This window comes from Mesoplodon mirus (genome assembly GCF_964341445.2).
Source record: "Mesoplodon mirus genome assembly, chromosome: 19".
In the NCBI taxonomy this organism is placed as follows: domain Eukaryota; kingdom Metazoa; phylum Chordata; class Mammalia; order Artiodactyla; family Ziphiidae; genus Mesoplodon; species Mesoplodon mirus.
In genome coordinates, this window is record NC_138995.1 from 52,560,810 (window position 1) to 52,587,819 (window position 27,010).

The 27,010-nt window shown below is 51.2% G+C and overlaps 1 protein-coding gene across 2 annotated transcripts; it reads left to right on the top strand.

The window, feature by feature from the left end:
* Positions 1-313: 313 nt before the first annotated feature.
* Positions 314-26,891, top strand: SUPT5H (SPT5 homolog, DSIF elongation factor subunit). 2 transcript variants are annotated; one of them, XM_082608028.1, is made up of 30 exons: positions 314-389; positions 661-738; positions 5,149-5,314; positions 8,958-9,023; positions 9,547-9,558; positions 10,084-10,153; positions 10,250-10,318; positions 10,428-10,493; positions 10,786-10,816; positions 11,555-11,623; positions 15,289-15,540; positions 16,738-16,827; positions 16,936-17,006; positions 18,587-18,692; positions 18,924-19,017; positions 19,106-19,242; positions 19,675-19,830; positions 19,930-20,076; positions 20,940-21,086; positions 21,173-21,298; positions 22,181-22,265; positions 22,589-22,708; positions 22,793-22,895; positions 22,979-23,106; positions 23,198-23,303; positions 23,758-23,916; positions 24,035-24,203; positions 24,319-24,522; positions 26,289-26,384; positions 26,471-26,891. In XM_082608028.1, exons 2-30 carry the CDS (start codon positions 664-666, stop codon positions 26,612-26,614), a joined length of 3,264 nt encoding a protein of 1,087 aa, XP_082464154.1. In that variant the 5' UTR covers positions 314-389; positions 661-663; the 3' UTR covers positions 26,615-26,891. The 2 variants fall into 2 exon arrangements, with proteins under 2 accessions (XP_082464154.1, XP_082464155.1); XM_082608029.1 differs by lacking the exon at positions 9,547-9,558.
* The last annotated feature ends 119 nt before the right edge of the window (positions 26,892-27,010 follow it).

Sequence of the window (27,010 nt, forward strand, 5' to 3'; positions counted from 1 at the left end):
AGGAATGTTTCAGAGGCTGTGAGATAAAGTCTGATTTATATGCAAATTTGTTATTATTTGCTAATCCCTTGCTTCCTCACGGCTTGGCACACCACGTTAGTGATCTGGACTAAATTCAAGCAAGCACTTATTTCTGACTAGAAAAGGCCGATCCCAGAGTGTTATAACACTCCGATTTGACCATCCCAAGATGTCAGCTCCACGCTCTACTTTAAGACAACTCTGCCACTCTCAAGATGGCGTCCTGGAAGTGCGTCACCGGGGATGAGCCCCAGAAATCTCGCGTTAGGCGGGGCCAAGTGGTAGGTTCTCGCGAGAGGGCACGTCAGTCTCAGCCAGGCGTCGTGTGAATTGCAGCTGGTGCCGAAGGCGGAGGTGGCACCTGAGCGGTGAGCCGTTGGGTTGGAGGCCGTGGTGGCAGGCCCGGGAGTCGCCGGGGGCCAAGGAGGTGTAGAGACCTGATTAGGGGACTCGGGAGGTATAGCGGGTGGCGTGTGTCGGGGGGTGGTCCCCTTTCGGGATCACAGTTGCCGGAACGAGGCTGCCGGAAGTGCGCTGAGGGGTTTTTCTTCTCCTCGGGAACCCGAGGGGAAACTGAGGCTCGGGGTGGGGCTCGGAACTGGGGGAAGCGCTGAGGCCGCCGTCTTTTCCTGCGAGCAGAAGATGTCGGACAGCGAAGACAGCAACTTCTCCGAGGAGGAGGACAGCGAGCGCAGCAGTGACGGCGAGGAGGCCGAGGTCTGTGGCTGGGACGCTGGGGAAGGCATTGCGCCTGGGGACAGGACCAGAGCAGAACGGCCCATGTGGGAGCTTAGCGGGGATCAGAAGGAGCTCTGGCCTCTGGGAGCTTCCAGGTTGTCGGGAGAGATAGGGAAGTAGGCAAGCCCAAGTCAAGCAGAGGCTCAGGTGCTGGAGGTCGGGGATGTTCCAGGTCCAGTGAGATAACAAGTGATGTGTTTGAAGGACTTGGCATATAGTAAGAACTCACTATTAGTTTTTATTTTTAGGTGTGCTCAGTCATTCCAGAAATATACTTCTAGTGTCTACTACATGCTAGACGTACTTCTTTACCCTTGGGCTACACCAGTAAACAAAACAGATTTTTAGAATCTGTCTTTGCTCTGGTGAAGGTAAACAAACATAACTGAGAAGTAAATCATTTAGTTAGCTAGAAGGCACTCTGGAGAAGAGTAGAGAAGGGGAATAGGGAGTGCTGGTTGCACTTTGAGTAGGGTGATCAGGGTGATCATGGTGAGTCTGGGAGGGTGACATTTGGAAAAAGATTTGTGAGGTGAGTGAGTGAGTCATGTCATGTGGAAGAAGGGTGTTCCAGTAATGGGGAACTGCAAGTGCAAAGTTGGGAGCATGTCTGTGGTGTTCAGAAAGTAACAAGAAGTTCAGTTTGGCTGGATCAGAGTGAGTGCAACATAGAAGTAACAGGAGCCAGATCTTGTCGAATCTTAAAGGCTGTGGTGAGGAATTTGTCCTTAACTGAGTGAGATGAAGCCATGAGAAGGTTTTGAGCAAAGGAAGCATGTGATCTAATATTTTGAAAGGATCACTTTAGCTTCAACCCTAAGGGGTCTGTTGAATGTCACTGTTTTAGGAACGAAATAAACACTTCCTGGGACATATCTGATTTCAAATATTATTTTATTGGCTATTAGCCTGTTTTATTTATTTCTCATTTACTCATTTGTTGAACAGGTAAATGTTTGAGCATCTATTGCTATGTTCCAGACACTTCCTAGGTGTTGGAGAGAGTGGAGCAAGGCAAATTTCTGCCTTCACAGAGTTTACACTTAGTAGGCAACAATTACAAACAAATAGATGGGAGTATGATTATAGAAACATTAACTTATTGCTTAAGTTAGTTGCCAACACTTGTAGAAATTTCATGTAAAAATCAAGCTTTCTTGCTTTTCTGGGACAATGGGAGGAGCCAGCAATCTGAGTGACACCCACAGCAGCCGTTTTCTCAAGAAGTGGCACCCCCTCTTTAAAGTTAGGAATTTTCTCCAGTTCCCGGGATATATTAATTGCCATTTGTCATCATGCAGATTTAAGAAAAGGAAAGATTTCATAAACCTGTGTTCTGGAAAACATCAGGTAGGTGAAGAGTGCCATAGGTTTCCCTTGAGCTGCCCTACTTATTTACGTTTCCTGTTTGCCCTCTGCAGGCATTTGATTGTCAATCCTTGTTGTGTCCTTTGGGGAGTCCTCAGCTTGCCATGGTGGGAATGGGACGAGGGAAGATGACACGAAGGGCCTTTACTTGAAGCTGTCTCACTGAGTCCTTGGTCTCTGACTCATGGCTTCAAGACACTTTGCTTGTGGTTAAAGCCTGAGGGTAATGAGACCCTCATGAGCTCTCTGTCTTGAGGTGGAGGTAGTTTTATAAGCAGATGGTTACTCCAGGGGATGCTGAGGACGGACTGTGTAAGAGCACATTCAAGCCCTGAGGTAACATAGAGATAGTAGTGAGAGCTATCTCCTCAGAGGATGCGGAGCCAGGTCTGGAGAGAAGACTGCTGGGACTGAGCCAGGGGGATGATGGCAGGGTTCCTAGAAGTCAGGCTGTGGTCCTCTTGTAGTTTGAGTTGTTAAAGTAAGGGACATCGTGGGCTAGTTAGGATTCTGTATTAAGCAAATAGAATTGACCCTTGAACACGACGGATTTGAACTGCTTGGGTCCATTTATATGTGGATTTTTGTTCAATAGTAAATTGTACTACATGATCCAAGATTGGTTGGATCCTGAGATGCAGAACCGTGGATACGGAGGAACCTTGTATTCGGAGGGCTGGCCATAAGTTATGTGTGGATTTTTGACTACACAGAGGGTTGAAGCCCCTAACCCCCATGTTATTCAAGGGTCAGCCTCATTTTTTTAAAGTCATTTTCTGTTCCCAGCCCCAGGCTGGGTGGTGTGTTAGGGACCCAGCAATGCCTGAGCTAGCATGGGCCTTTCACTTAGGGAGCTAGCTCTCGGTGGTCAGGGCTGTGATGGAGGAAGCCCAGAGAGTTGTGAGCCCAGAGAATGTGCCTGACTTTCCCTCGTGGGGAGAGGGCAGGCATCACTTCCTGGAAGAGAGGGTATTTTGACTGAAGTATGAACAAGAGGCAGAAGAGAAAGGCTTTTTATGCTGAGGACCGGCACGGATGATGGACAGTGCGATGAGAGCGTGCTGCAAGTGTTCAGTGTGGCTCAAACCTAGCATTTAGGAGGGGGAGCCCAGCGAGGCGGGATGAGAGGGAGAGGCAGAGGGTACAGTGTGCACTCCCAGACCAGGCTGCTAGGGAGCTGGTTCTTTACCTGAGAGCAGTAGGGATCCGTGGCTGTGTTTTAAGCGGGGGACCAAATGATCAGATTCGTGTTTTTTTGTTTTGGTTTGGTTTGGTTTGTGTTTGTTTTTTGGCCGCATGGTGCGGCGTGTGGGATCTTAGTTCCCTGACCAGGGATTGAACCCGTGCCCCCTGCAGAAGTGTGGAGTCTTAACCACTGGACCGCCAAGGAAGTCCCCCAGATTCGTGTTTTAGGTCATAGTTTCCCAAAACTGTAGGATGTTTTCCGGGTGAGGAGTAATGAGAAGTGCTTTTAGGTGGAATAAGCATAAGACCTGAAGCGACATTGACTCATTTAGTGAGAAAGTTATTTTCTTTTTAGTTGCACACCCTGTCTTTTAATTGGGTCATGGAGAAAGTTTCACTTTAGTGCTACTGTGTTTTGAACACCTTTCTGAAATGTGCTAGTCTCTGTGTTTGGGAGGGAGAACAGGCCTTCAACTTAGCCTGCAGCAGGCGACAATATCATGTTGGGACTTAGTAACATTGTTTTCATTGCTTTGCTTTTATCTTTATGGTTACTTTCTGTTTATAACTAGCTAACCTTTAAAGAGTTTTAACTTCTGAAACATTTCAAAACAAAAAAGTTTGCCTCAGAAGTAAAAATTTTCGTGAATTTAAAGAAAATATTAGATAAATGGGTTGTACCGATGTGGACATGGCAAGAAGTCATGAAGTTAATGGGGGAAAGGTTGAAGTTTGGGGAACACTGTTTTGTGTGGGTCATTTCCTTTTGTGGTTTGTATGAAAAAGAGGGATTGGAGGCCAAGAGACAAGAAAGGAAGCTGGGGCAAGGATTCAGATTTAGAGGGCAATGTTCTAGCCTAGGCTAGGGGCTGTGCAGGTGGGGAAGAAGGGACGGATTGAAGAGATGATGCTCAAAAAGCAGAAAGGTCAAGAATTTGGTGCCTAATGGGAGCTAGAGGAGGCAAGCACAGGTCTAGAGGAAGACACAGAGGCCAGTTTGGGGTGTGGTGGTTGTGAAGGGCTCAGAGGACATCTGAGGAAGGTATCCAGGAGGCTGCTGGCACAGGAGGGTCTCTAGTTCTGGAAAAAAGTAGGGGACTGGAGACAGATGGGATGTCATCTACAGAGACAGTAGGTGAGATCGTGGAAGGTAAAATGGCCAGGAAGAGAGTGCGTGGAGGGAGAAGGAAAGTGGGCCCTTGGTTGAACCCTGGTGATTGAAGCCAGTATTTGAGAGGTGAGCACAGTAAAGGGAGCCTGCAGAGGAGCGGGCGGAGAGGTTGGAGAAAAGCCAGGAGAGTGCGATGTGGCGGACACCAAGGGAAGAGCATTTGCCTGCATAGAGAGTGGTCGGTGGTGTGAGAGGTCTTATAGGTAAGCACCAAAGAATGTCCATAGAATAGCTGTGAGAGGCGGTCAGTGGCCTTGGCAGCAGTGTAGACTGGAAACAGATGTGGGAGTCGATGTCACAGAGATGTCCACCACAACCAAGGGAGTGGATGAGATGGCCCGGGGGAGCTGTAGCATGGAAAGAGACAAGAGCCAAGGACCAAACCTAATGGAGTGATAACATTTAAAGGCTCCGGGGAGGCTAGCAAGGAGATCTGGCTGGGGGTGGGGTCAGCTCCCAGATATCGGTCGGGTGGATGGTGTTGCTGTCACTGAGATAGGATGGCTACCAGGGAGGCCTGGCCGGCGGGGAAGGGCCTGTATGCAGAGCAGAGGGGGGCTGTGATCGTCCAGGCAGAGCTGAGGTCAGATTTAGGGGTGGAGAGCATGGTGTCTGGATTTGGGGGGTTCAGTACACTGGTGCCCCAACCCTACCTGACCCTGCAGGTAGAGGAGGAGCGGCGGAGTGCAGCAGGTAGTGAGAAGGAGGAAGAGCCTGAGGAAGAAGAGGAGGAGGAAGAGGAGGAGGAATATGATGAGGAAGAGGAGGAGGAAGATGATGACCGGCCCCCCAAGAAACCCCGCCATGGCGGCTTCATTCTCGATGAGGCTGGTATGTGACAGGGCTGGCGAGTGCTGAGCAGAGGCTGGACTTCCACCTTCAGTTCTATTTCTCCAATGTACTTTTTAAACATTTTCTTTTGGTAAATGTCAAGCACACAATCGTAGGGGAGTTTACAGAGCCCCGTGTGCCGTCACCTGGCATCAGTAGTGAGCAGCTCAGTGCCGCACCTGCTTTGCTTATTTCCTCCTCACTCCCACCCACCACTGGATGATGTGGAAGCCAATCCCAAGTACATAATTTAACCCCCAAAGATTTCATATGTATTCCTATAAGATAGATCCTTTTAAAACCCAGTTACAATGCCATTATCCTCCTTTAAAAAACTACTAATTGTGAAAAGCTCAGATGACCTAGAAGTAGGCAGCCGGACGGGGTAGCGGAGGCTGACAGGTGCAGGTCCCTTCTGGCCTCTCTCTGCTCTTTTCTCCACGTGGCCCTGGGCAAGTTGCTGCCTGTCTGTCTGAGCCTCTTTTCCCCCTTGTACAGGGGGACAGGCAGTTCTGCCTACTTCAGCAGGGATATTTTGGGGATTTGGGGGACTACGCATGTAAAGCACGTCAAGGTGATGGCAGCCCAAAGTATAATGCCCAGCCTGCAGTAGGCCCTCGGAAAACAGGGTTATTATTTATGTTACATAGACCCACAGTGTCTCTGCTGTTGTGTAACCGCTTTTCTCTTCAATGCTTGTGGAGGTAGATATAACATAGATAGTTTAGGTTAAATGAGTTAATTCTTGTAAGGAAAGTTTTCTGAACATTTGGCAAGTACTCTGTAAATTTTAGCTGCTCTCATCATCATCATCATCATTGTTGAAATATCTGTTTTTTCCAGTGGCTGCAGATTGTTCCATTCTGTGATGTGCTTTATTGAACCAGTCTCTTGTGGGACGTTGATGTTGTTTGAAGTTCTCAGTAGTATAAGCAACACTGCCGTGAGCATCTTCATATAACATTTAGACTCACATATGCAAGTTATTACCTAGATCAGGCGTTCTTAATCTTTTTTGTACTGTGACCCCTTTTGGAGACTGGTGAAACCTATGGAAGTGTGATTCCCTGACCCTTCTCAGAATCATGTTCTGAAATGCATTAAAAAAAATGCATAGGGGCTTCCCTGGTGGCGCAGTGGTTGGGAGTCCGCCTGCCGATGCAGGGGACACGTGTTCGTGCCCCAGTCTGGGAAGATCCCACATGCCGTGGAGCGGCTGGGCCCGTGAGCCATGGCCGCTGAGCCTGCGCGTCCGGAGCCTGTGCTCTGCAACGGGAGAGGCCACAACAGTGAGAGGCCCACGTACTGCAAAAAAAAAAAAAAAATACATAGGATTCCAAAGAAAACAATTATATTGAAATACAGTATCTAAATATTAAGAGAACATTGTGATGTATGTGCTTCTTTTTTAGCACATTGAAATAACAAGATTTAGTGGAGGCTCTGTTAAGAATCTAATTTTGAAGTAACACTGATTGTGAGTAATATTTTGAGATATTTATAGCTGTACTGTGCTATGAAAATATCAGATTTCATGGCTAACACTACTGTGGTTTGTTGCCATTGCGCATAATTGATGTAAATACTAAATTTCACTTAGAGATTAGTGAAAATGAAGATGTAGTCTTTTCATCTAACACAGACGTGGCAGATTTTTTACATGGTAAATCCCTATAAGTCAAATTGCTGGACAATGGGGATGCATATGTTTTTAAAGCTTTTTGATATCTTTGGCCAAATATCAGCTCCTGAAAAAGTCACTACTTGATACTCCCACCATCCATAGATGAGAATGCTTGTTTCCCACACGCAGGTAAAGAGGAGCGACTTGAAACACCACCCTTCATTTTCTTGGGACCTTCTTACCTGAGGGGAAACCAGGGAACAGAGGGGCAGGAGATGCTCTAGGTGTTCCTGGTTCTCAGAGAGCTTCGGCCCTTTTCTGAAAGGCTGAGAGGGAGGGAGTCCTTGCTTAGAGAGAAAGTCTTAGACAGCAGATGGGCTCAGATCAAGAGAACGGATAACATGCCATGTGACAAAGATGTGGGCCACTAGGGACACCCACTTGGTGGTGGTGGGAGTGACATTCAGCACTGCCTGTGGCGGTGCCCATTAACATCTACCACATCAGGACCCTAGATCCAGCAATTCCCTTTTAGGAGTTCACCCCACAGGTACATGAGGATACAAGGACAAAGACACTTGCTGCGATCCTGTTTGCAGTTTCCAATGTTTGGTGACCTAAATGTCCATCGATGATAAGGGCCTGGTACGATGAACTATAGGACAGATAGTGAGGCGTGTGCTGCTGTGGAAGAGCTCCAAGCTACTAGCATTGCTTTAAAAAAGAGGGTGGGACAGAACAGTGTGTTTAAAGAATTGTGTGGAAGGGGACTTCCTTGGTGGCGCAGTGGTTGAGAATCCGCCTGCCAATGCAAGGGACACGGGTTCGAGCCCCGGTCCGGGAAGATCCCACATGCCGCGGAGCAACTAAGCCCGTGCGCCACAACTACTGAGCCTGCGCTCTAGAGCCCACGAGCCACAACTCCTGAGCCCGCGAGCCACAACTCCTGAGCCCGCGTGCCACAACTCCTGAAGCCTGTGCGCCTAGAGCCCGTGCTCTGCAACAAGAGAAGCCACCGCAGTGAGAAGCACGCAACCACAATGAAGAGTAGCCCCCGCTCACCACAGCTAGAGGAAGCCCACGCGCAGCAACAAAGACCCAATGCAGCTATAAATAAATAAATAAATAAATAAATAATAAGTTTATAGAAAAAAAATTGTGTGAAGGGAAAATAGTGGTGGGGGTTTATATGCATTTCTTCTATAAAGTCAGATTACCTCTAGACTAGAAGCTGGTCACACAGTTGCATCTGAGAAAGGGGACTGAAAGGGGTTAGAAATGGGAGGGAGACTCACTGTACACTTACATCCTCTGTACACTTTGGATTTTTTCGTTGTGTGTTGTTTCAGTTTTTAGTGTAATATTCGATACATACAAAAGAGTATATGTTATGTAGTGGAGAGGTTAAGCGCATGGACCTTGGAGCCAGACTGCCTCTCAGGTGTCAGAGAGTCTTTAGGCAAGTTAGGTGACCTCTCTGGGTCTCAGAGCCCTTACTGTAAAATTAGAACAATGGTGGTGCCTCCCTTAGGGTTGCCAGGATGATTCAATGAGGAATTTGGAAAGTACTTAGAGGAGGGCAGGGCACACAGTACGCTGTCAGTAAGGGTTGGCTGTTACACATGTAAGCAAATAATAATAAAACCAACAAACCACAAACCCTATCTTTAAAAAAACAAACAAAAAAAACCTATATACCAATTTTCCCTTCCCTTGATATTTGGGAGGGAACTTTTCTGCTTCCTTGTTTTTATCTTATTTTTAAAATGGATCTGTGGGTGGTAGGGGGAGGGATGACTTCTAGAGTCAGGCGGATCTGCACATTAGACCTGACCCTGCTGCCTGAAGCACTTCTGAGGCTTTGGGTGAGAGCCTCACCTGTCCGAGCCTCAGTGTCCTGACCTGTGAGGTGGGGATTTGTGGTGCCTGTTGCCCACAGGAGATGTTTCCTGGGAGCTGTTGTCATGAGGTCATCTTTTCCCTGGATGCCCCCCTGACCACCTGGTGTTCCCGTTCCAGATGTGGACGATGAGTATGAGGATGAGGACCAGTGGGAGGATGGAGCAGAAGACATCCTGGAGAAAGGTGTGTGTGGGCCCCACCTCTGGGAGACCGCTGGGGGTGTGGCCGAGAGGGTCTTGAGAGCCTACCCCCACCCCCATGCCCGGAGCCACCCCAACCCACACCCTCCTCACCTTGCTTCTTTCTGTCGTTGCCGGAGAGGCCAGCTCCGCACCCTTTTCCTTTTAGGCCCATGAGTTGGGGGGATGGGGGCTGTGGGGAGAGGACTCTGGGCTCCTAGGGCCCCAGTGAATCCCTTCTGGGGGCTGTGGGGGTGGGACAGGCTCTATCCCAAGATACCCCCCACTTCCTGGGCCAGTGCCACCCCTTCCCTGTTATTTTTCCGTTCTGTGCGCCTCATACATTTCGGCTTCTCCCCCCACCACCTGGTGCCTGGCCTTTACTTTTGATTTTCAACCTTCTTGTGTCCCTCCCTTCCCCCTCCCCCAACCCATTGGTTGATTTCGCTGCTATAATTTGGCTCATACTTTGTCTGCCCTCGCCCACCACCACCACCACCACCACCACCTCCTCTTCCTCCGAGTAGAAGAGATTGAAGGTAAGAGCCTGAAAAGTGTGCTTCCCCGACCCTCCTCCCATATCCTGACATCTCCTCCTCCCTGCCTGTGGCACCCTCCCTCACCCCGGACCCCTCCCCGGCCCCGGGGGCTCTGACTCACGTAGGGTCCAGAGGCAGGGGGTCTGGGGCCAGGTCTCCCGCAGTTGTTGGCCTGGAAAGCGTGTATGTGTTTATGTGTGCGTGTATGTGTGAGTGTGAGCGTTGCCGGTAGCAGGGTGAAGGGGTGGGGGGGCTGGGACGGAGTTCAGGATGTGCTTAGGCAGTGGCGATGAGATGGGGAACAGCTGGATGTCCCCAACTGCTGGGCCCCATCCCCAAGGAGGACACTGAGAAGCAGGATGCTGAGTAGGCCAGAATAGGAAGGCGAGGGTTACGGGTTTCCTCAGTGAGGTATCTGCCGCCCCAGGACCCACCTCTGACCCCCTTAACCCCCACCGCTTTCTCCAGGCCCCTGCTTGCTCTTCATCTCCCCTTACTCACCCCATCTGCCCATTTTTTTTGCAGCCTCCAATATCGACAATGTTGTCTTGGATGAAGACCGTTCCGGGGCTCGCCGCCTACAAAACCTCTGGAGGTAAGCAGTGAGGGGAAAGGGAGGTTTGGGGGCAGGTCAGCCCACCCTCCTCTCCCCGACCTTCAATTCTTGTTTACTTTCCCCCTCACACCCCAGGGACCAGCGAGAAGAAGAACTGGGCGAGTATTACATGAAGAAATATGCAAAGTCATCTGTGGGAGAGACGTAAGGGTGTGGGCTGGGCTGTTGGGAGGCTGGGAGCCGGTGGTTCCTCTCTGAGAAGGGTCAGGGGTCTGACAGACCCCTTCCTTCCTGACGGCCTTTCTCTCTCCAGGGTGTATGGAGGATCCGATGAGCTCTCGGATGACATCACCCAGCAGCAGCTGCTCCCGGGAGTCAAGTAAGGGGGTGGGACAGGAGGGCCGAGGTGGGAATTTTTACTGGGGTGATGTGCCCACACGGCTCATTCTCTGAAATAAATCAGGTCACAGTGTCACACAGACAGAGTGGTGGATGGTGGGGAAAGAGGGGAAGGGCAGATTGGCACTGTTCTCCTTCTCTCTGCTTATGGATGGAAGGATGGAGAAGGGAGAGGGTGTGGAGGGAGAGGAAGAAGGATGGGTGTGGTGATTTGTATGTTTCATGATGAGGAGACAGTTTCACTAACGGGCTTCCTTTTCCTCTCCTGTCAGGGATCCCAATCTGTGGACTGTCAAATGTAAGGTATGTGCTCTGGCCTCACGGCCTGGGGGAGGCAGGGGAATGGGAGAGGCGGCCTCGTTGGGGGGAACTCTCCTTCCGTCTTTCCTGGGTCTCCTTGATCTGTCCGTCTCTTCCTTCTGTCTGCCTCTACATCCTTCTCTCCCCCCCCACCCTCCTCCTCCCCTCCCCTCTCCCTCCCTCACTCAGTGTCTCCTCCCTGTTTTTCTTGCTGTCCATTACTCTTGCTCTGTAATCTCTCCATCTCTCTTGCTCCTCTCTCTCTCCTACTTTGTCTTTTTTGTGGCCACGCCACGTGGCTTGCAGAATCTTAGTTCCTCAACCAGGGATCGAACCCAGGCCCCTGGCAGTGAGAGCGCCAAGTCCAACCACTGGACCGCCAGGGAATTCCCGCTGTCTTACCCCATCTTTTTTGCCTGATGATTCTTTCTTTCTTTTTTTCATTGAGGTATAGTTGGCTTACAATATTATGTAAATTTCAGGTGTACAATATAGTGATTCACAATATTTTAAAGTTACTCCATTTATAGTTATTAGAAAATATGGGCTATGTCCCCTGTGTTGTACAATGTATCCTTAAAGCTTTATTTTATTTTGTACATAGTGGTTTGTACCTCTTACTCCCCTACCCTTACCTTGCCCTCCCCCGACTCTGTCTTTCTTGTTGCTGTCTCCTGCCCCCTTTTCTATGTCCTATTCTCCATCTTGTCATTTCTCTTAAGTCTGCCTTTCTTCTTCCAGATTGGGGAGGAGCGGGCCACAGCCATTTCCTTGATGCGCAAGTTCATTGCCTACCAGTTCACAGACACGGTAAGTCGGGTAGGCAGGCAGCTTGTGGGTGAGAGACAGGTAAAGCCCAGAGTGAGGGACAGTACAGGTTCAGGGGTACCAGGTACCCCTTGCACTGAGCAGCACTGCCTGGTAGGTGAGCTGCTTCAGCTAGAAAATGGCCACTTTCTGGATCAAAGTGTTCTTCATGCCTGACAGAGATACTGTCTTCATTCTCTCTGCATTTCTGGCAGGATTCCCCAGCCTCTGCACCCCTCTGGAAGTCAGCCATCTAGCTCCCTGAGCCTTCTCTGCCTGAGAACGAGTTCTGCCTGTTCACCAACCCTGGTGGGCAGCTGTCACCCTCTTACTGTTTGGCTGGGAGTCCCACCATAGGGCAGTGTGGCTAAGTGCATCACGGAACAGGCCTTTTGGGAAGAGAATTCCTTCCTTCTCTCTTTCACTCAGTTATCAAAATCCGCTGAGCCCCTCCTCTGGGCTGGTCCCGGCATTGGGAGATGCTGAGGATACAGCTGTGACAGTGCCAGAGCTGGTCCCTGCCCCTTAAGGGCTCATTCACACACAACACACAAAACATGAAGTAATGCCGGCTGCATGCAAGGCAGCAGATGCTGTATTAAGGGCACAGATTTTTCTTTAGACTCCTGGGTTTTGAATCCTGCCCCTGCTGCTTCCTCACTGTGTGACCTCTATCAAGCCGCTTCCCCTCGTTGCGCCCCTTAATTGCCCCTCAGCATCATTAGGATTAAGTGTATTTGAATATGTCCAACCCTTAGCCGGGACTTGTTCTGCAGCTTGTGTTCAGTAAATGTAATTGTTGTCATAGGCGTAATTGTTAGTTTTGGAACCAGGACGTGCTGGTTGGTAACTTTCTCACTGAATATGATTTGTGTTAGACTGAGTGCATAGCTTTTACCTGCCAAAACAGTGGGTGTGTGTCAGTGGGACCAAGTGGACAGTTGCAGGATTTGCAAATCATGATTTTTTTTTTTTTTTTTTTTTTTTTTTTTTGCTGTACGCGGGCCTCTCACTGTTGTGGCCTCTCCCGTTGCGGAGCACAGGCTCCGGACGCACAGGCTCAGCGGCCATGGCTCACGGGCCCAGCCGCTCCGCAGCATATGGGATCCTCCCAGACCGGGGCACGAACCCGTATCCCCTGCATCGGCAGGCGGACTCTCAACCACTGCGCCACCAGGGAGGCCCGCAAATCATGATTTTGAATGTGCTCAAACTTCTACCCTGTGCCCTGGGCAAGATTCTAGTGACCCCATTTGAGATGGGACTGAAGTGGTACATGTATATCATGAAAGCCAAAATCTCTCCATACCCAAGTCCCATTTTTCAGAAGTAATTACTGTTGGTTTGTGTGTCTATCCAGACCATCTTCTCTGCATATTGAAAATAGGTATTTAAAAAAAATAAAATGGTATTATCTACGTATCATTCTGCAGAGAGCCTTTTGTCAATACCATAGTCCTCTTTCCATGACAGTAAACATAAGGTGGTTTCCATTTTTCACTATCACAACGAATACGGAAACAAACTAGGTGCTTTTTAAAAAATTGAAATATAATTCACATAGTGTATGAAAGCATGTTGCTGGATTTGGTCTTCTACTATTTCATTAAAGATTTTTGCATCTATGTTTATAAGGGATGTTGGTCTGTAATTTTCTTATGATGTCTTTGTCTGGTTTTGGTATCAGGGTAATAATGGATTCATAGGATTAATAGGGAATGTTCCCCCCTCTTCTATTTTTTGGAAGAGTTTGTGAAGGAGTGGTATTAATTTTTTAGATGTTTGGATTTCACCAGTGAAGCCGTCTAATCCTGGGCTTTGGGTGTGTGTGTGTGTCTGTGAGAGTGTGTATGTGTGTGTGTGTGTGTGTGTATGTTTTTTGCTTATTAATTTAATATCTTTACCTCTTATAGGTCCATTCACATTTTCTATTTCTTTTTGAGTCAGTTGTAGTAATTTATGTCTTTCTACAAAACATTCATTTCCTTTAGGTTATCTAATTTATTGGCATGCAGTTATTCATAGTATGCCTTAAAATTCTGTAAGTTTGGTTGGTTGTAATGTCCTTTCTTTCATTCCTGATTTTGGTAATTTGAGTTTTTTCTTTTTTTTCTTGGTCAGTCTGGCTAAAGGTTTGTCAAATTTGTTGATCTTTTCAAAGAACCAACTTTTGGTTTTGATGGCCTTCTCTTGTTTTTCTAACCTCTATTTTACTTATTTCCACTCTGCTCTTTATTATTTCTTCCTTCTGCTTGCTTTGGGATTAATTTCCTCTTTCTCTTCTAGTTTCTTAAAGTGGAAGGTTAGGTTATTGATTTGAAAAAAAATTTTTTTTAAGTTGGTGTTTACAGCTGTAAATTTACCTCTAAGCACGGCTTTCTCTGCATCCCATAAATTTAGTATGTTGTGTTTTTGTTTTCATCATCTCAAAATATTTAAAAATTTCCCTCACGATTTCTTCTTTGACCCACTGGTTACTTAGAAGTGTGTTCCGCGTATTTGTGAACCTTGTAAATTTCCTTTGATTTCTGACTTCATTCTGTGTGGTTGAAGAATATATTATACTTCATATGATTTCATTCCTTTTACATTTGAGACTTGTGTTGTAGCCTAACATATGGTTTATCCTGGAGAGTGTTCAGTGTAACCCTGAGAATTCCACTGCTGTTTGACAGAGTGTTCTAGCTATAGATGTCTGTTAGGTCTTGTTGGTTTGTAGAGTTGCCCAAGTGTTCTGTTTTCTTGTTGATCTTCTGTCTAATTGTTCTATCCATTGTTGAAGGTGGGGTATTGTAGTCTCCAGTTATTATTGGTGAATTACCAATTTCTCTCTTCATTACTGTTGGGTTTTGCTTCCTATAGTTTGAGTCTCTGTTATTAGGTTCATATATATTTATAATTCTTATATCTTCTTGATGGATTGAACTTTTTATCATTATTAAATGTCCTCTGTCTCTGGTAACAATTTTTGTCTTTAAGTCTGCTCTGCTGTTAGTATAGTCACTCCAGCTCTCTTTGGTTCTAGTTGCTTTTTCCACAGAACATATGTTGGATATCTTTCTGTGTCACTACATATAGATCCATCTCATTGTTGCTTTAAGTACTACATTGTATTTCATGGTACAGGCAGACCTCGGAGATACTGGTTCCAGACCCTCACAATAAAGTGAATATCATAGTAAAGCAAGTCACATGAATTTTTTTGTTCCCCACTGCATACAACAGTTATGTTTACACTATACTGTATTCTGTTAAGTGTGCCGTAGCATTATGTCTAGAAAAAACAATGTACATACCTTAACTAAAAAGTAATTGCTGTTGGGAAAATGGCACCGATAGACTTGCTCCCTGCAGGGCTGTCAAAAACCTTTAGCTGTAAAAACCACAATAGCTACAAAGTGCTATAAAGCCAAAGAGCAGTAAAACGAGTTATGTCTGTATGGTTATTCCATAACTTAACAAGTCCCTCTTTGGGGGCATTTTAAAATTTCCAGTCTTGTTTGTTTTCTATGCTAAATGGCTCTGCAGTGAATGTCCCTGTGTGGGGGTCATTGCACAAACATGTTTCTGTGGGATAAATTCCTAGAAGAGAGACTGCTGAGGTGGTGGTCATTCCTGGTACCAGCAGTCGTGTCTCACTGTCTCTTTTCACTGGCTCGGCCCTCCAGCCCCTGCAGATTAAGTCGGTAGTGGCACCAGAGCATGTGAAGGGCTACATCTATGTGGAGGCCTACAAGCAGACCCATGTGAAGCAGGCCATCGAGGGCGTGGGCAACCTGCGGCTTGGCTACTGGAACCAGCAGATGGTGCCCATCAAGGAGATGACAGATGTGCTCAAAGTGGTGAAGGAGGTGGCCAACCTGAAACCAAAATCCTGGGTCCGCCTCAAGCGGGGCATCTATAAGGACGACATCGCTCAGGTGTCCGGGGCCGGGCTGGGCTGGGGCGGCCGAGGAGGCCAGGGCTCTCTGTTCTGTCCTCCCCTCCTTTCTCTTCGTCCTTTCCAGCCCCCTGACTAGTGCAGAGAGCAGAACCCCACATGGATCAGGTGATGCAGAGTCTGGACTTTGTTGCGAGCACACAGGAAACGGATGACCATCTTCTGTGCATGTTCTGTGCATGCTGAGTAAAGATCTGAAGGTGGTGAGGGAGTGAGCCACGCGGAGTTCTCGGGGGAAGGGGTGTGGCAGAAGGCAGCCCATGAGCTAGGACCATCACTGGCCAAAGCAGAGTGAATGAGGGTGAGAGTGGCAGGAGATGAGCTCAGGGAGGCAACGGGGCCTGTGACTCATCCTAGAGCCTTGGCTTTTACTGGAGTCAGATGTGAGGATTCTAAGGGATACAGCGTGGCTTGGATTTTGATAGGATTACGCTGCTGACTGCATTGGGACTAGACCGCTGGTTCTCAAGCAGGGGTTCCCCCAGGGGACATTGCATAGTGAATGGAGACACTTCTGGTTGTTTCACCTGGGGAGGGAGTTGAGTCTGCTATCTAGGGGCTAGAAGCCAGGGGTGCTGCTAACATCTGTCAAGGCGTGGGACGGCCGCCACAACAAAGGCTTACCCGGATGAGAAACCCTGCAATAGACTGGATGGACCACGGGAGCAGGGAGACCAGTAAGGAGACCTGCTGCCACAGCCTAGGTGGCAGGTGATGGTAGGACAGGACGGAGGCTGCAGTAGTAGAGGAGGGGGGAGAGGTCAGAAGTTTTGAAGGCAGAGCTGGCTGGTTTGCTACCAGGTTGGATATGGGTGTAAGAGAAAAAAAGGAGCGAAGAGTGCCTCCCACGTTGTGTGCCTGAGCAGAAGGAAGGATGGAGAGGGACAAGATGGGGAGAGGAGTGGGTTTGGGGCAATCAGGAGGTTAGTTGCAGTTATGCTGGGTGTGCGGGACCTTCTAGACATCCAGGTGGAGACGTCAAGATGGCAGTGGATACTCAGTTTCAGAATGGAGGGAAGACAGGCTAGAGAGTGAATTTGGGGGACTTGTCAGCAGTTTCATTTCTTCCCCATCACCCTCTGTCCCTTGCCCTTCCTGGCATCTCCTTTCCCTTTCTGTGTCTGGGGTCAGGAGGGGAGGGCTGGGCCCCTGCTGACCACCTGTCTGGCCTTCTCAGGTGGATTACGTGGAGCCCAGCCAAAACACCATCTCCCTAAAGATGATCCCGCGCATCGACTACGACCGCATCAAGGCCCGAATGAGCTTGGTATCGTGGGGACATGCTGCCGGTGGGGAGAGGGGGTGATTGACACCCCTGCTGGTGGCCAAGCCCTCGTCCCTCACCCTTCCTACTCATGCCCCTTTTCCTGCACAGAAAGACTGGTTTGCCAAAAGGAAGAAGTTTAAGCGGCCTCCACAGAGGCTGTTTGATGCAGAGAAGATCAGGTGAGTGTCCTTGGGCTGGGCCAGGCCGGGTGCCCAGAGCTGTGGTGTAGGATGTGCCTTTGCAGGTTCCCCCACAGGGCTGGGCTCCCGGAGCCATCCATAGTTTGTGAGTGGTTAGCTTGGCAGTATAGCCTTAGCCACGTTATTTAACATCCTTGTGCCTTGGTTTCCTCTGCTGCAAAGATTATAATAGTAACCCCCACTTCCTAGGATTGTATTGAGACTCAAATGATTTAATATGCATGTGTACCCAGAACAACACTCGACACCTAGTAAGTGTGATTAATGGTATCACATATTGAAATGAGATTTATCGACACATCAGGCTTTATAAAGTCTCTTACCCTCATCTCCTGATGCCTGGACACCTCAGTTGTGGGTACAGAGCCCCTTCCACTCAGGGTGTCTCCCTCCCGCTCCCCGCTGGATAGAGCATTGGAGCAGCCCAGGGTTTCCAGTGTTCCAGGGCTGCCGGGGGCTCTAGCAGGAGGGCAGGAGAGGAGGAGGTGGAGAAACAAGAGCCAGTAACACTTTTCCTCTGGTCCTGTTCTGGAAACACATCATGAGCAGCCAGTTTTTCATTCTGTTAAAGGCTGGACTGTAGAATGAGCCTTTTGATTTGCCAGGCTGGGCTAATACCTCCAGCCCAGGCCAGATTAATACTTCACATGCCTGAATTGGACTCATTTACACCAGTGGTCTCCACCCGTCTGGACATCCCCTGCTGAGCACAAGCTAGAGTGACCCTTCCCTGCCCCCCAGTAGCCGGTCTGACGCAGTGCCCAGACATGCGCAGCTGAGCAGTCTCGCCTCTTGCCAAATGTAGCGTGTGAATGAGAAGATGATTGAGCGGTTGGCAGGAGGAGCTCAGCCTGCTCCCCAGCGCTCCCTTTTTGAGAGCGCGGCAGGCTTTCCCTCCCCACTCTAGAAGCACTGGCAGGAACTAAGGTCCCGCTGCTGTCCCACATGCAGGGCCAGTAGAGTTAAGCACAGGCTTGGGAGTCCCGCCCCCATGCATTTGAATCTTGACTCTCAGACTCAAGGGCTCAGGCCATGTTGGCCATGTGGTGTGCCCTCCCTGAGCCTCGTTCTCTCATTTCCCTGGAAACAAGGCTCATATTACTGATGTCATGGGCTTTGGGGAGGAGTCAGTGAGGTCATATGTGTCCGTGAGTGTTAACTGTTAGCAGCGTCTGAGACTTTGTCTAGCTAGTACTCACCGAGTGCCTGCTGTGTGCCAGGCCCTATTATAGGGGAAATAGTGAATAAAAGATGCTAAGTCCTCCCCTTCTGGAGCTGCCATTCTAGTTAGGAAAATGGGTCAAAGTTGCTATAGTGGAAAATAAAGCAGGGACGGGGGGCAGCAGGGTGCAAGAAGGTGGGTGCTGTGCGCCCTTCCGTTGAGGCGGGGCCTTCGGGCTTTGTGAGAGGTCACTCTCGCCAAGGGGTGTGTGTTTTGGGAGGGGATGGCTCAGGCATCCTGTGTTCTTTTCCCCCTTTGCCAGCAGAGGAGACTGAGGTACAGCCAGATTCTCCTCTTAACCTCCACTTCCAATGTTCTCTCCCCCACAAACTCCCAGGTCCCTGGGGGGTGATGTCGCCTCTGATGGTGACTTCCTCATCTTCGAGGGGAACCGTTACAGCCGGAAGGGCTTTCTGTTCAAGAGCTTTGCCATGTCTGCTGTGGTGAGGGTCCCAGAGGGGGTCGTGCTAATGGCGGTGGGAAGCGGGGAGCCCAAGCTTTCTCCCTCCTGCAGTCCAGGCCCCAGAGCAGTGGGTTATCTGGGCTTGTCTTGGATCCTCAAGTTAGGAGTATCCCCAGGGGATTAATCTCACCATCTCTCCAGTCCCCTCAGCTGGGCTGTGACGCTGACTTTCATCCACTTCCTTCTCTCCCTCTTGTCTCTTGGGGCTCAGATCACGGAGGGTGTGAAGCCCACACTCTCTGAGCTGGAGAAATTTGAGGACCAGCCAGAGGGTATCGACCTCGAGGTGGTGACCGAAAGCACAGGTATTTGGTCCCGGTCAGTAACCCAGGCCAAGGAGGGGGCGGCCCATGGTGAGCAGCCTTCAGTTTAGCCCTGTGCCTCCCCCCACAGGGAAGGAGCGGGAACACAACTTCCAACCTGGGGACAACGTGGAGGTGTGTGAGGGTGAGCTCATCAACCTGCAGGGCAAGATCCTCAGCGTGGATGGCAACAAGATCACCATCATGCCCAAGCACGAGGACCTCAAGGTGGGTACCATGCTGCCTGTATGTACGTGGTGGGTTGAGGGCATGACGAAACCGTGGAGTAATCTTGAGGTCACTGGTTTTAGTTTGCTTAGGGGTGGTTGTGTCTGAGGCTTATCTAGGCCCAACATGGTGTGTCTGGGGTGAGGCTGTCTCCAGGTGGGTCTGAGGAGGTGTCTAGTCTGGTGTCATATGTCTTGGGGACAGGCTGTCTCTGTGCGGGGTAAAGCGTTGTCCAGGCTGATATCCTGAGTCTCCGGGGCAGGCTGAGGTTGGTCCAGGTGGCCTGGGGTAGTCTGTGGTTGGGGGTGTGAGCCTGGAGTGGGTTTTGGCCAGGGTCTTTCTGAGACTACGAGTGGAATCTGAAGATGGGTGGACAGATAGGTTGTGATGACTTCCCCTGACTTGCTCGTTGTCCTCACACCCGATCCCTAGGACATGCTGGAGTTCCCGGCCCAGGAACTTCGGAAGTACTTCAAGATGGGGGACCACGTGAAGGTGATTGCCGGCCGGTTTGAGGGCGACACAGGCCTCATTGTGCGGGTGGAGGAGAACTTCGTCATCCTCTTCTCTGACCTCACCATGCATGAGGTAGCTAGCGGAAGGCTGGGAGTGGGGTGGATGTGCCAGGAGGAGACCAAGGCCGATGAGCCACGTGGACCCTGCTTCACCCTTTCCCATCTCCCACAGCTGAAGGTGCTCCCCCGGGACCTGCAGCTCTGCTCGGAGACGGCATCAGGTGTGGATGTCGGGGGCCAGCATGAATGGGGGGAGCTGGTGCAGCTGGACCCCCAGACCGTGGGTGTCATCGTGCGACTGGAGCGGGAGACCTTCCAGGTATGTGTGCTGCACGCAGAGGCAGGCTTACTTTAGGGGCTTCCTCTCCCTCCAGCTCCTCATCCTGGGAGGTGGCCGAGCATGGTGACTAAGATCCCAGACTGCTCAGGGTTGCAGACCTGGCTCTGTCACCCATGGCCAGCTGTGTGATATCAGGCAGGTGCGTGTCATTTACCCTCTCTGTGCCTCGGTATCACACCCTGTGAAAAGAAGATAGCAGCAGCATGTACTTCATTAGTTGTGACTGAATCCGTGATATCAGATACGTACCCAGGCATTCGGTGCTTTCTCAAGGGCTGGGTGCTGCTGGCGCCTTCCTCCCTGTCACCGTGCACGTGGGAGCCACAGAGCGTAAATGCTTAGGACCCTGGGCTCTGGATTCACCTCTCATCTCTGTTGCTCTGTGCTGTATGACCCTGGGCTAGTAACTTGCTCTCTCTGGGCCTGAGATTTCCCCTCTGTAAAATGGGAATTGTGACAACATCCATCTCAGAGGGAAATTTTGAGGCCTCAGTGAAATCTTGTGTGAAGAATTTAGCATGGGTCTGGCACAGAGTGATGGGTAGACGTTAGCTATTATGTTAACATCTGTTCCTCTGCTCATCTCTCAGGTCCCTGATGCTCAGTTGGAATGGAGGCTCCTCCCAGAGGGTGTTTTGGAATGACTGGGGACATTTTCGGTTGACCCAGTATCGGGGGGGTGGTTCCCTGACATTACCTGCCCCAGAGTCAGGGAGTCTAGACGTCCTGCAGAGCTTGCGACAGTTTCCTACAGGAATAATCATCCCACTGTAGGGAAGCCCTGCTCCACATCACCCCTTTCTACTCTCATCCCCTCAGTATCCCCTCCCCTCCCTCCATAGGTGCTGAACATGTATGGGAAGGTGGTGACTGTCAGGCACCAGGCTGTGACCCGGAAGAAGGACAACCGCTTTGCCGTGGCCCTGGACTCAGAACAGAACAACATCCATGTGAAAGACATTGTCAAGGTCATTGATGGCCCCCACTCAGTGAGTATAAGCTCCTGCCCGTCTGTCACATCTGAAAGAGTTGGGGTGGGGCATGGCCACGAGAGTGACTGTCCTTCCCCATCCAGGGCCGGGAGGGCGAGATTCGCCATCTATTCCGCAGCTTCGCCTTCCTGCATTGCAAGAAACTGGTAGAGAACGGGGGCATGTTTGTCTGCAAGACCCGCCATCTGGTGCTGGCAGGGGGCTCGAAGGTGAGACAGGCATGGTGGCACCCTGTCTGTTGGCTACCTGACTCGGCTCTCTGACCTACCCTGGCCCCAGGAGTGACAAGAATGGGCTTGTGGAGGATTAGGAGAACAAGTGTCAGTGTCAGGTCCTTGGCAAAGTATGGAAAAACGGTTATTGGGATACTGAGCTGTTTACCAAATCATTTGTTCATTCAGTTTTATTGTGCACCTGCTAGGTGCTTGACACTGGAGGTACGGCAGTGAACAAGACAGAAAAATCTCTGCCTTTCTAGTGCTGCTGCTCTGGAGATGAACAGATAAATAAATACATGCATAGTACTGCTGGGGCTGATGGCAAGCACTGTGAAGAAAAATAAAACGGGACAAGGAGATAGAGAATGCTGGGGGCTGCTGCAGGTGGCATTTGAGCAGAGACCTGAAGGAAGGGTCAGAGAGCCACCTGAATGTCTCAGGGGAAAGCAAAGTTCCTGAGGTGGGATTTATAGGGAAGTTGTACAGAACCAGGTATCAGAAAGGAAATCAAACCTGGGATCTGGGGAGCTGGGACCAGGAGATGGTTTTCTCAGGCCCTGCAGGTGGAATGCTGAATTCCCATGGCTTGCAGTTTCTGTGTCACTGGGGGTTTAAATTCCTGACTACCACATTTTAGTCTCACTCCTTGCCCAAGGGAGGCCTGGGCCTCTTGATTGACAGGCCCACAATGGCATAGGGGTGACTGTTTTCCCAAAGGGAAATTGAGGCATTGTGACCAGAAAGAGGGAGGCATGGCTGCTGGGCAGGTTCAATCAGGAACTGTTCCCAAATGGCAGCAGGCAGTGTGGTGCAGGGACTGGGAGCCTGTCACACAGGCCCTGCCTTCCCGTTCACTTCTTGCCCTTTCCCCAGCCGCGAGATGTGACCAACTTCACAGTAGGTGGCTTTGCCCCTATGAGCCCCCGGATCAGCAGCCCCATGCACCCCAGTGCTGGAGGTGAGGGGAATTTGGGGTGGGGATGTGTCTGGGGGGTGGAAGAGAGAGGCTGTTCAGCCCACACTCACTGAGTGTCTGCTCTGGGCTGGCCCGACCATGGTGGGGCTCACAGCCCAGGGGAGACCCGACCCCCACCGCAGTGCAGCCCAGGGTGGCCAGGGCGGTGATGGGAAAGCCCAGGCCTCTGGTGGGGGGCCCCCAGAGGAGCCTCCTAACCCAAGGGTGGAGGGAGTCAGGTGAACAGGGGGCTGGAGGGTACCCTGACTGTGGGCACAGCACATGAGAGGGTGGCCCCGGGGACTGGTGACAGTCTTCTTCCCCAGGTCAGCGTGGTGGCTTTGGCAGCCCGGGTGGCGGCAGTGGCGGCATGAGCAGGGGCCGGGGGCGGAGAGACAACGAGCTCATCGGCCAGACTGTGCGCATCTCCCAGGGGCCTTACAAAGGTGACCTGCGAGGCCGTGTGGAGGCCTGGGGAGGGGCACGGTGAAGGAGAGCCCACCCGGCCTGACCTCCTGCCTCCCCACCAGGCTACATTGGCGTGGTAAAAGATGCCACGGAGTCCACAGCCCGCGTGGAGCTGCACTCCACCTGCCAGACCATCTCAGTGGACCGTCAGCGCCTCACCACGGTGTACGGGCCAGGGCAGGGCTGGGAGGGAGGTTGTTGGGTGGTGCAAGGGCCCTACTTACCCCACTTGTTCTCTGTGTCTACAGGGGCTCACGGCGCCCGGGCGGCATGACCTCGACCTACGGGCGGACACCCATGTATGGCTCTCAGACGCCCATGTACGGTTCTGGCTCCCGCACGCCCATGTACGGCTCTCAGACACCTCTCCAGGATGGTGAGCACTCCCAGGGGATGGGGATGAGGGACAATGTGGGGGGATCTGGAGCCAGGACAGAACTGATGGACACACATCTCTCCCGTTCCAGGTAGTCGCACCCCGCATTATGGCTCTCAGACGCCCCTGCATGATGGCAGCCGCACTCCTGCCCAGAGTGGGGCCTGGGACCCCAACAATCCTAACACACCGTCACGGTGAGGGCCAGGAGCTGGGGGCTGGGGCAGGGTTCCCTGAGCCACTGGGTGTGTGTGCCCATGTGCATGAATGGTTCTGCTGTGTTTCTGTGGGATGGATGGGCCTGTGTGGTCCACCCTGAGTTCTCTCCTCCCAGCCCCAGGCTGGTCATGTGAAGGGGTAGGCAAGGCTGGGGCTGGGGGCAAAGTAATCTCTCCAGCTCCCATCGTAGTAGCGTGCTGTGGTCAAGACCTGGGCTTGGAGACAAATTGTGTGATCTTGGTCATGTGACTTTGGGCAACCTCATCTCTATTTCCCAAGTCTCCTCACCTGTGAAATGGAGGCCTCTGGATGGGGCTGTTTGTGAGGATGAAGTTGCCTTGGTTTTGCCTGGTGTTCAGCGCTGTTCTGGAAGCATTTGCTGTATCATTGCGATCACCACAGTCATTCTCAACAGACGTCTCTCCCCAACAGGGCTGAGGAAGAATATGAGTACGCGTTCGATGATGAGCCTACCCCATCCCCACAGGCCTATGGGGGCACCCCCAATCCCCAAACACCTGGCTACCCAGACCCCTCGTCCCCGCAGGTCAACCCACAGTACAACCCGCAGACGCCAGGGACGCCAGCCATGTGAGTCCACTGGGGCTAGCCCTTATCAACCGCTGTCCAAACCCTCCCCACTGCCACCACCTCCTTCTCTCCCCTTCTAATGCCCCCAGCTAATGCCCCCGCCTCCTTGTCTCTGCAGGTACAACACAGACCAGTTCTCCCCCTATGCAGCCCCCTCCCCGCAAGGCTCCTACCAGCCCAGCCCCAGCCCCCAGAGCTACCACCAGGTGGCGCCAAGCCCAGCAGGCTACCAGAACACCCACTCCCCAGCCAGCTACCACCCCACCCCCTCGCCCATGGCCTATCAGGTACTGCTCACTTGGCACGCCCTTGAGGGTGGTGGGCTAGGATGGGCCTTGGACCTATAGGGACAACCAGGCCAAATAACCTGTTGCCAATGACCCCATCCCTTTTTCCCTACAGGCCAGCCCCAGCCCGAGCCCTGTTGGCTATAGTCCGATGACACCTGGAGCTCCCTCCCCTGGTGGCTACAACCCGCACACACCGGGCTCAGGCATTGAGCAGAACTCCAGCGACTGGGTGACCACTGACATCCAGGTGAAGGTGCGGGACACCTACCTGGATACACAAGTGGTGGGGCAGACAGGCGTCATCCGCAGTGTCACGGTAAGTGCCCAGGCTGGTGGGTGGGCAGGCATCCCTTCCTTTGGGGTCCCCAGTCTCTCTGGTTACTGTTTTCTGTTTTCTTTTTAACTGTCTATCCCCATTTTCCAGTACTCATTTATAGCTGGAAAAATAGATGTGGAAAGGTTTGGCATGTAAGCTCTACAGGGCAGGGACTTCTGCCTTTTGTGCACATGGCTGGGCCCCCAACGGCCTGGGACAGTGACTGGCATCCAGGAGTGTGGTTACTTTTTGACATACTCTTCTGAGATCAGTTCAGTAACATGGACTAAGTGCTCCTCTGTGCCAGGCTTCGGCTTAGCGCCAGGCACCCACGCCCCCTGGGCGTTCCCAGCTCCAGCTCTGCTGGCCTCTCTCCATTCTTCTCAGTCACTGAATTCTCTGCAGCCTCAGGGCCTTTGCTTATTACTTTCCTCTGTCTAGAACTCTCTTCCTGCCATTCTTTGTCTAGTTAACTCCTACTCATCCTGCAAGAAAGCACTTGGGCTGTCTCAGATCTGTCTCTTATGGGTCCATGTAATTCTTTTTCATGTTATCTACCTGTTTAAAAGCTTAAAGTTTACCCTGGTATGGTTCTTTGATTACCAAGCCTATATTTTCTTCCCAAGTAGCCCCAGTTCCTAGATGAGGGACTGACACCTTGTTGGCCCTTCAGTAAATATTAATTGAATTAATTAAACACCAGAGAGGAAGACAGCTCCAGGCCCTACCCTCACAGATTTCACATTCCAGTGGGAGAGACAGACACGTTTCCAGACAGTGACAGACCAAGTGGCCAGAGCTGGGATATGGGAAGCCCAGAGGACAAGGGGAGCTATGTGAACCCAGGGAGGCACCTTATCCAACTTTGGAAGGGATCAGGGAGGGCTTCCGGGAGAAGGTGACATCTGCGCTGAGACCTGAAGAATGAACAGGAGTAAGCCGAGAGAAATGGCTGGGGAAGGGGTTGAGTGTGTTCTAGATAGAGTGCATGTGCAAAGGCCTGGAGGTGAGGGAAAGCCTGGCACATTTGGGGGGTTGAAGTCTCTTCATTGTGGCTGGAACATAAAGATTCAAGGGGGAAGGTGAGTGATGAGGCCAGAGGAGTGGCTGGAGCTGGTCACATGCCAGCCTGGGGAACTTGGATTGTGTCCTCAGGGCACTAGTGGGTGGTGGAGGAATCTAAGCAGGGGAGTGGTGGGATCAGATCTGTGGTTTGGAATCAATTCACTATGTTGCTCTGTCATAGTTGGATCAGGGGCTGGGAGCCCAGAGGGAGGTCAGGCTGTACTACAGGGCTGGGGGGAGGAGAGGAAGGAGGGAGGTGGGAGAGACCCTCGGAGGCTGAATGGACAGGCCACAGAGCTGGAGGTTGTTGGTGAAGTTGCTGACTAAGACGAGGTCTAGAGCTCTGGCTGGTGCCGGGGACCGTGGGGCCATCCTTGAGACGGAGACCCAGGATGAGAAGCGAGTGTGGGGAAGAAACTGAGGCCAGATTGGGGCACGATGAGTCAAGAGCCTGAGAAACAGTCTCCCTTTTGGCCTAAGTTAGCTTCATGCTGGAGCTTCCCTTGCTGAACTGATCACCCTGCCCCCATACACCACAGACCCCAGGCCTTGGAACCAGGCCCAGCCTTCACCTTTCCTGCCCCTGTGTCACTTTGGGAAAGTGACTTCTTAGAATAAGCCCTGATCCTATGTCCCTTGAGGGGGGGTATCAGTCCTGTGTTGGGAGCAGGCCAGGCTGACCAGGCTGTCCCCACCCCCAGGGAGGCATGTGCTCCGTATACCTGAAGGACAGCGAGAAGGTTGTCAGCATCTCCAGTGAGCACCTGGAGCCCATCACCCCGACCAAGAACAACAAGGTAAGGGAGGACAAAGGGATGTGGGGACATTGGGCTGCTGCCAAGGACCGTGACCCCATGTGTCGTGTCGTCCCTGCCCCCCCCAGGTGAAGGTGATCCTGGGTGAGGATCGGGAAGCCACAGGTGTCCTGCTGAGCATTGATGGCGAGGATGGCATAGTCCGCATGGACCTTGATGAACAGCTCAAGATCCTCAACCTCCGCTTCCTGGGGAAGCTCCTGGAGGCCTGAGGCAGGCAGGGTGGACTTGGGCAGATGAATCTGGTAGATGGAGAGTGTCCCTCCTTCCTTTCCTGGCCCTTGGCTCTGACACAGGATCTGGGCCCTGGAGCAGGGCTAGCCGGGTTGATCAGGATTTCTTTTATTTTCCTTTCTGGGTTCCTGTCTCCCTCCCTGATATTCATGGGAATCAGAGTAGAGTCGACAGGGAGGGTCCCCACCTTGTACTCCACCTTCCCCAGCTTTCTTTTGTGTTACGGTCTTTCAATAAAAAGCTGTTTGGTCAAAAGTCGTGCGTGTGTGTGTGTGTGTGTGTGTGTGTGTGTGTGTGTGTGTGTGCTGGTTTGTAAGTGGGGTCATTTGCAGACCCCACTTCCATGCTGTGTGGTCTTAGGCAAATAACAGTCC

Excerpts from the sequence above, each read along its gene's own strand:
- SUPT5H (XM_082608028.1), top strand. The coding sequence starts at position 664 with ATGTCGGACAGCGAAGACAGCAACTTCTCCGAGGAGGAGGACAGCGAG. Across the intron at positions 17,007-18,586 it reads TTTGATGCAGAGAAGATCAG|GTCCCTGGGGGGTGATGTCG; the intron begins GTGAGTGTCCTT and ends ACAAACTCCCAG. Across the intron at positions 23,107-23,197 it reads TCAGACACCTCTCCAGGATG|GTAGTCGCACCCCGCATTAT; the intron begins GTGAGCACTCCC and ends CTCCCGTTCCAG.